Below are 9,189 nucleotides of genomic sequence, written 5' to 3'. Positions count from 1 at the left end.
TTGTTTTGTTTAATGATATAGTATGCAATTTTGTTGCATACAAGATTTCGAGCAATTTATTTCAATTTATTTGTTTTTCGCATTATTTTGATTTGCCCCCCCCCCCCTCGCGATGTTCCAAATCCGAGTGACAAAAGAAGGATTTGAAATTTGTTCCGGCCTAATAACACTTGAAATAAGTATTGAACCCAGATACTCATTTTGGCATCTAGTATTAGACTTGTTTTTTTTAGTTGTACCTCGTGTATTAGCCAATTCAAGATGTGTATAGTCCTCCAATCCTATGCTATGCTATACTAACAGAAAGAGGTTCGACCGACCTACTCGCATTTTTTAAATTAGATTCCAGATCTCATAAAACTCATTTTCAATTTATCATCTCAACTCAAAACCGTAATTTTAATTTTGCTGTCTCCTTCTATCCCACATTAATTTTTTTTAAAAATTCATCACAAAAAACACCATCAGCAAAAATTTGCAGTTATCTCAGCATTTCTAAAAAAATCTTATTCAAATTGTCATTGATTGTTTGAGTATTTTGGAAATTAAATGCCAGTTCTTTTGATTCATCCGTTTTTTCCTTTGATTCAGGGTCCGCTTTTTACCATCAAACATTTCAAAAATGTTGTTTTTTAACACATTACAAAAGTAAAAATCCTTCATCTCACAAAAAATGATAAACACTTCAAACCTTTCTTTAGAACTCAGTCCAAAGCTCAATATTTACCTTTCTAGTTTGACTTTCTAAACCAACAAACCACCCACAATGAAACCAAGATGTTGTGATACCATTCTGTCTAAACAGATTGTGTGTTGTTTGGCCATTCAATCTCTCCCATTCCCATTTCCCTACTCGAATTCCCAATCGAAACCGATATGAATGAAAAGGAATGGGTGAGATGAACGTGTTCAATAACAAAACGCAACAAAAGAGTTACAAGCAAAAATCAACACACGCTCTTGGCTCTTGAGTCGTTTGATTCTTGGGAAGCGGGGAAAAAATTCGGACCCCAGAAGGTGTGTGCTTGCTTATTGGTTTGGTTTGTGTAACACATGTTTCACCTCAGGCGGAGGACTCTTCAAGTACGAACAAGTTGGTACCTTCCCTAGTTGAGGAAGACGCCTCGAGTGGCACTCGAAAGAATTCAATAAATCACACATCTTAGGGCCCGTGCTAAGTGTTGTGGTGATGTATGACTCGTTGAATAATAGATGAACATGTTTTACAACATCGAGTGGTGGTTTTATGGAGATTTCTTCGGCTTCAGTAAGACAGTTCTCCGAAATCGATCGCCAGTGGTGGATTTTTTGAAGAAAATATTCACTAGTTGAAACAATTCACTCTCAACGGTCGGTTTTCAATTAAAAGGAAAGCAATCCTCGAAAAAGTTCTCCAGAAAATATGCGTGATTCCGGATTCAAATTCGCCATGGGTGGTCCCCGGTTGGCGCTTCCAAGTTCGTTTTTTTTGGATTCAGAAAAAAAAGAAAGACAACCAGTCAGTGCCACTTGCTGATGACGATGCTGCCACAGATATATACACTGCCGGCCAAAAGTTTGGGATCACCCACTAAAAAACATGCAAATTTTGATCGTTCATATCTCAGCCGTCTTAGGACATATTGAAAATCTTCTGATCTCATTTGAAAGATAATGAGCAATAGCTATCTCGGAGGTATTTTGCCCAAATATAATGTTTTAGTTTTGAACTTAAAACTTAACCTAAAGTTATAACATTTTCAAAAAATCGCACTCAATATTCAAAGCCGATCATCTCGGGACAGGGTGGACCAAATCTCAAAATTTGAGTGGCATTAGAATTCCTGTTCTTTACTTCTCAAAACACAATCAAAAAATTTTTTGAAAAAATTCAAAAACGTATTTTTAATTAATAAAATAGACACTTGAGTTGTCGTCCAAAAGTTTGGGATCACCTCTTTGTATGGTGAGTTTGGGATCATTCTTATAAAAACATGCAAATTTATGTTATTCATATCTTTCTCATCTAACATCGTATTGCAGATCTGAAAGGTTCATTTGGAAGCTAAGAAATTGTTATTTTTTAATAAATTCATTCAAAAATTATATTTTGAAGTGATAACCATAAAAAAATCACCTGAAATTTATTGTTTTTTTGAAAGTTTCCAGATTTTTTTTATAGTTCTCACCTTAAAATATAATTTTTGAATGAATTTATTAAAAAACCACAATTCCTAAGCTTCCAAATGAACTCTTCAGATCTACAATACGATGTTAGATGAGAAAGATATGAATAAAATAAATTTGCGTGTTTTTATAAGAATGATCCCAAACTCACCATACAAAGAGGTGATCCCAAACTTTTGGACGACAACTCAAGTGTCTATTTTATTAATTAAAAATACGTTTTTGAATTTTTTCAAAAAAATTTTTGATTGTGTTTTGAGAAGTAAAGAACAGGAATTCTAATGCCACTCAAATTTTGAGATTTGGTCCACCCTGTCCCGAGATGATCGGCTTTGAATATTGAGTGCGATTTTTTGAAAATGTTATAACTTTAGGTTAAGTTTTAAGTTCAAAACTAAACCATTATATTTGGGCAAAATACCTCCGAGATAGCTATTGCTCATTATCTTTCAAATGAGATCAGAAGATTTTCAATATATCCTAAGACGGCTGAGATATGAACGATCAAAATTTGCATGTTTTTTAGTGGGTGATCCCAAACTTTTGGCCGGCAGTGTAGGTACATATCTCTCAAAGTGTGTCCGTCCACACAAGATTTATTCAAAAGTTTTGCTCGTATCTTTTCCGGAGGCAAGGAAGATTTAAATCTACCTCGATGATGACACCGGGAGATGATCATCTGGCAGATCATCTTGGAGAGCAGCCGGCTGATCATTCTTTTGGTCACAACTTGCCCATTATCCTGTTTTGTGAACTGAATATTAATTTCACTTTAACAGGTTGTATTTTGCCTCTTGAAGTTTTGGAAGAAACTATTAGGGAAAAACAAAATTATAAACTTTCGTGGACTTGATCATTTTGCGAATATTGCAGGAAATTAAAAAAAAAATGCATAGACTATAAAAATGACTAAACTGAATGAAATGACAAAATTTTAAAAATTAAATATAAAGGAACCGGCTTTTCGTTTGAGTTTTGGCAAAAAAAAATCCAAATAATACCAGATCTCGACCAAGGATCGCCAATACATGGATTGCCTAATCGTGAGTTTCAACTAAATTAAAATTTCGAATTTTCCGATTTCCGTGGGTCGCCCCTTATGTGATTTTTTAGTGTGAAAAATCGAAACTTTGAGCGCTTTGAGGCACCCCTAAATCCATTGCCACCCTTATGTACAATACATACATATGAATAAGGTTGCCAGATTGACATTTTGACATTTTGACATTTTGACATTTTGACATTTTGACATTTTGAAATTTTGACATTTTGACATTTTGACATTTTGACATTTTGACATTTTGACATTTTGACATTTTGACATTTTGAAATTTTGACATTTTGAGATTTTGACATTTTGACATTTTGACATTTTGACCATTTGACATTTTGACATATTGAAATTTTGACATTTTGCATTTTGACATTTTGAAATGTTTGACATTTTTGACATTTCGATATTTGGACATTTTCTCATTTTGACATTTTGACATTTTTAACATTTTGACATTTTGACATTTTGACATTTTGACATTTTGACATTTTTGACATTTTTGACATTTTTGACATTTTTGACATTTTTGACATTTTTGACATTTTTGACATTTTTGACATTTTTGACATTTTTGACATTTTTGACATTTTTGACATTTTTGACATTTTTGACATTTTTGACATTTTTGACATTTTTGACATTTTTGACATTTTTGACATTTTTGACATTTTTGACATTTTTGACATTTTTGACATTTTTGACATTTTTGACATTTTTGACATTTTTGACATTTTTGACATTTTTGACATTTTTGACATTTTTGACATTTTTGACATTTTTGACATTTTTGACATTTTTGACATTTTTGACATTTCTGACATTTTTGACATTTTTGACATTTTTGACATTTTTGACATTTTTGACATTTTTGACATTTTTGACATTTTTGACATTTTTGACATTTTTGACATTTTTGACATTTTTGACATTTTTGACATTTTTGACATTTTTGACATTTTTGACATTTTTGACATTTTTGACATTTTTGACATTTTTGACATTTTTGAAATTTTTGAAATTTTTGACTTTTTTGACATTTTTGACATTTTTGACATTTTTGACATTTTTGACATTTTTGACATTTTTGACATTTTTGACATTTTTGACATTTTTGACATTTTTAACATTTTTGACATTTTTGACATTTTTGACATTTTTGACATTTCTGACATTTTGACATTTTTGACATTTTTGACATTTTTGACATTTTTGACATTTTTGACATTTTTGACATTTTTGACATTTTTGACATTTTTGACATTTTTGACATTTTTGACATTTTTGAAATTTTTGACATTTTTGACATTTTTGACATTTTTGACATTTTTGACATTTTTGACATTTTTGACATTTTTGACATTTTTGACATTTTTGACATTTTTGACATTTTTGACATTTTTGACATTTTTGACATTTTTGACATTTTTGACATTTTTGACATTTTTGACATTTTTGACATTTTTGACATTTTTGACATTTTTGACATTTTTGACATTTTTGACATTTTTGACATTTTTGACATTTTTGACATTTTTGACATTTTTGACATTTTTGACATTTTTGACATTTTTGACATTTTTGACATTTTTGACATTTTTGACATTTTTGACATTTTTGACATTTTTGACATTTTTGACATTTTTGACATTTTTGACATTTCTGACATTTTGACATTTTTGACATTTTTGACATTTTTGACATTTTTGACATTTTTGACATTTTTGACATTTTTGACATTTTTGACATTTTTGACATTTTTGACATTTTTGACATTTTTGACATTTTTGACATTTTTGACATTTTTGACATTTTTGACATTTTTGACATTTTTGACATTTTTGACATTTTTGACATTTTTGACATTTTTGAGATTTTTGACATTTTTGACATTTTTGACATTTTTGACATTTTTGACATTTTTGACATTTTTGACATTTTTGACATTTTTGACATTTTTGACATTTTTGACATTTTTGACATTTTTGACATTTTTGACATTTTTGACATTTTTGACATTTTTGACATTTTTGACATTTTTGACATTTTTGACATTTTTGACATTTTTGACATTTTTGACATTTTTGACATTTTTGACATTTTTGACATTTTTGACATTTTTGACATTTTTGACATTTTTGACATTTTTGACATTTTTGACATTTTTGACATTTTTGACATTTTTGACATTTTTGACATTTTTGACATTTTTGACATTTTTGACATTTTTGACATTTTTGACATTTTTGACATTTTTGACATTTTTGACATTTTTGACATTTTTGACATTTTTGACATTTTTGACATTTTTGACATTTTTGACATTTTTGACATTTTTGACATTTTTGACATTTTTGACATTTTTGACATTTTTGACATTTTTGACATTTTTGACATTTCTGACATTTTGACATTTTTGACATTTTTGACATTTTTGACATTTTTGACATTTTTGACATTTTTGACATTTTTGACATTTTTGACATTTTTGACATTTTTGACATTTTTGACATTTTTGACATTTTTGACATTTTTGACATTTTTGACATTTTTGACATTTTTGACATTTTTGACATTTTTGACATTTTTGACATTTTTGACATTTTTGAGATTTTTGACATTTTTGACATTTTTGACATTTTTGATAACTTTTTTTTCAATTTTGAAACTTTTGTTAAATTGTCGAGTTTGTTATTTATTTTTATAAATATGTCAATTTTGTAATGACATCAAAATTGTTATTTTTATAATTTTTGGCATATTTGTAAATTTTTCCATTATGTCAGTTTTGGCACTGTTTTGTTTTTAAATTTTTTGAGTTAATTTAAAAATGAAATAGAATGATATTTTCCTAAATAAGACTGGAAGTTTCTCAGAAAACTATGTGTGATTTTCTTGCCAGCTAACTCAGAACAAGGAAGCGCTTAAGTTGTCATTTAATGACAACTTACTATCAAATACTAACTTCCAGCTCAGGTTGAACACATGTTGTGTTTCAGAAAAAAAAAAACATAACATGCAAATTTCATAAAACATTTCCCAAACTTATTGCCAATCTCTCAAGACAGAGGCTGGACTTCGCTGAGAGACGTCAAACGAATAACGAAATCGAGAGAAAAAAAAAACCAGGGAACCTCGAAATCCACGGATCGAACCCAGCTGATCCAATTTTTCGTTCCTCCAACTGCTGCTGGCAACGTGGGTGGTCTTCAGCTGGTTGGGGAATTTCACTTGAGCATTCCATTTAGTTTCGCTGATTTTTTTCCAGCTCTCTCTCTCGTTTTCTGTGGCCGATTTCTTTCCTGTATTGCATTGCATTGTGTGGTGGTGGGCGATGTGTAATGGATGAATGAATGGACCGAATGAATGATGTTATGGCAAATAAAGAATCGAACCACGCGGAACGGACGGACCTCAGAGAGAGACAGATAGATACGTCCAATTAGCATCCCAAACGGCCGGGACCAATTAATAGCCGTTTTGATTTAATAAATGGACGGTTATTATTATTTTTATAAAGTTCAATTAATAACTCCAGTTGGTTGTTTTTTCTGTGGTGCCTTGTTTGTTGCCCGGCTGTCTAGTTATCTCAACAACTGACTCACATTTCTTTCTTCTCGCTCGCCCTGGATGGCGAGCAAATTTCGACCGGATCAGCAGAACCCAGAACCCTCTTTTGGGGCGGATCGTCGTCGTCGTCACGCGAGAACTTGGCAGTTCACGCCGGTTCAGATCACAGGAGCAAGATAAATCATTCGGTGGAATGCGAAAGTGCGCTGCCGGGAGCTGGGAAATTGTCATGGCAACTGGTCCACGGAGATCGGAACAGGAGGGCAAGGGATCGGCAATTATAATAAGTAGCAAATTCCGGTGAACAGCTCTTTCCGAAGACCACCCACCTTGAATTTTTGCAGCAGCGCAGTTGCACTTACTTTTGAGCGATTCAAGAGACCCAAAGAGGAAACGAGGGGTCCACCGATCCACCGAACCGGGGTCGATGCTTGTTGTGCCAAAGTGTGCCGAAATCGGAGGAAGTCGTGTCAACAGGTAAGGAAAACACTTTGGACCAACAACCATCAACTGTCGGTGACCGGTGGCTATCGGCGAAAATCTGGAAGCAGATTAGAAGAGTCGAGCAAAATGAATTGCATTTTCGGTTTATTTTCATTCCGAGACGAGACGAGCATGTAATCGACAAATTACGACTCGTCAGCCGCTTATCGATGACAAGATCATTTTGGGAGCACACTTCTTACAGGTCGAATCATTTTTTTTGATCATTTTGATTTTCATCGGAAGGTTTACTGAATAAAAATCAGATAATCAGATGAAAAAATGCTTAAAAAAAAGATCGAAATCGAAAAAGGAAAAAAACTTTAACCGCAATTAAGCGAAATAACCGATCATGGCTCATAGAAAATTGACCTGTGCTCATGTTGAACTTTGATCGTTAATTTTTAACGGTCGCCATGAAAAAGACGTCGTTTTTCATTTTTGTCATTTTGGTCATTTTGGTCATTTTTGTCATTTTTGTCATTTTTGTCATTTTTGTCATTTTTGTCATTTTTGTCATTTTTGTCATTTTTGTCATTTTTGTCATTTTTGTCATTTTTGTCATTTTTGTCATTTTTGTCATTTTTGTCATTTTTGTCATTTTTGTCATTTTTGTCATTTTTGTCATTTTTGTCATTTTTGTCATTTTTGTCATTTTTGTCATTTTTGTCATTTTTGTCATTTTTGTCATTTTTGTCATTTTTGTCATTTTTGTCATTTTTGTCATTTTTGTCATTTTTGTCATTTTTGTCATTTTGGTCATTTTTGTCATTTTTGTCATTTTTGTCATTTTTGTCATTTTTGTCATTTTGGTCATTTTGGTCATTTTTGTCATTTTTGTCATTTTTGTCATTTTTGTCATTTTTGTCATTTTTGTCATTTTTGTCATTTTTGTCATTTTTGTCATTTTTGTCATTTTTGTCATTTTTGTCATTTTTGTCATTTTTGTCATTTTTGTCATTTTTGTCATTTTTGTCATTTTTGTCATTTTTGTCATTTTTGTCATTTTTGTCATTTTTGTCATTTTTGTCATTTTTGTCATTTTTGTCATTTTTGCCATTTTTGTCATTTTTGTCATTTTTGTCATTTTTGTCATTTTTGTCATTTTTGTCATTTTTGTCATTTTTGTCATTTTTGTCATTTTTGTCATTTTTGTCATTTTTGTCATTTTTGTCATTTTTGTCATTTTTGTCATTTTTGTCATTTTTGTCATTTTTGTCATTTTTGTCATTTTTGTCATTTTTGTCATTTTTGTCATTTTTGTCATTTTTGTCATTTTTGTCATTTTTGTCATTTTTGTCATTTTTGTCATTTTTGTCATTTTTGTCATTTTTGTATTTGGAGTCTTCTGAGTCTTTTGAGTCTTTTGAGTCTTTTGAGTCTTTTGAGTCTTTTGAGTCTTTTGAGTCTTTTGAGTCTTTTGAGTCTTTTGAGTCTTTTGAGTCTTTTGAGTCTTTTGAGTCTTTTGAGTCTTTTGAGTCTTTTGAGTCTTTTGAGTCTTTTGAGTCTTTTGAGTCTTTTGAGTCTTTTGAGTCTTTTGAGTCTTTTGAGTCTTTTGAGTCTTTTGAGTCTTTTGAGTCTTTTGAGTCTTTTGAGTCTTTTGAGTCTTTTGAGTCTTTTGAGTCTTTTGAGTCTTTTGAGTCTTTTGAGTCTTTTGAGTCTTTTGAGTCTTTTGAGTCTTTTGAGTCTTTTGAGTCTTTTGAGTCTTTTGAGTCTTTTGAGTCTTTTGAGTCTTTTGAGTCTTTTGAGTCTTTTGAGTCTTTTGAGTCTTTTGAGTCTTTTGAGTCTTTTGAGTCTTTTGAGTCTTTTGAGTCTTTTGAGTCTTTTGAGTCTTTTGAGTCTTTTGAATCGTTTGAGTCTTTTGAGGCTTTGAGTCCGTGGTTTATATATGATAATACATAAATAATAGAAAAGTAATA

At 31.2% G+C, this 9,189-nt stretch overlaps 1 protein-coding gene across 1 annotated transcript in view; it reads right to left on the bottom strand.

The window, feature by feature from the left end:
• Positions 1-7,294, bottom strand: part of LOC129741128 (homeobox protein HMX1-like) — a 22,244-nt gene extending 14,950 nt beyond the window's left edge. Inside the window, exon 1 of the mRNA XM_055732832.1 lies at positions 6,823-7,294. Coding sequence (XP_055588807.1) covers positions 6,823-7,294 — 472 coding nt within the window. The remainder of the gene's footprint in view (positions 1-6,822) is intronic.
• Between the last annotated feature and the right edge of the window lie 1,895 nt (positions 7,295-9,189).

Source organism: Uranotaenia lowii, chromosome 2, assembly GCF_029784155.1.
Source record: "Uranotaenia lowii strain MFRU-FL chromosome 2, ASM2978415v1, whole genome shotgun sequence".
NCBI lineage: Eukaryota > Metazoa > Arthropoda > Insecta > Diptera > Culicidae > Uranotaenia > Uranotaenia lowii.
The sequence above is the reverse complement of the archived record's forward strand: the minus strand, read 5'-3'. Positions and strand labels throughout refer to the sequence as shown.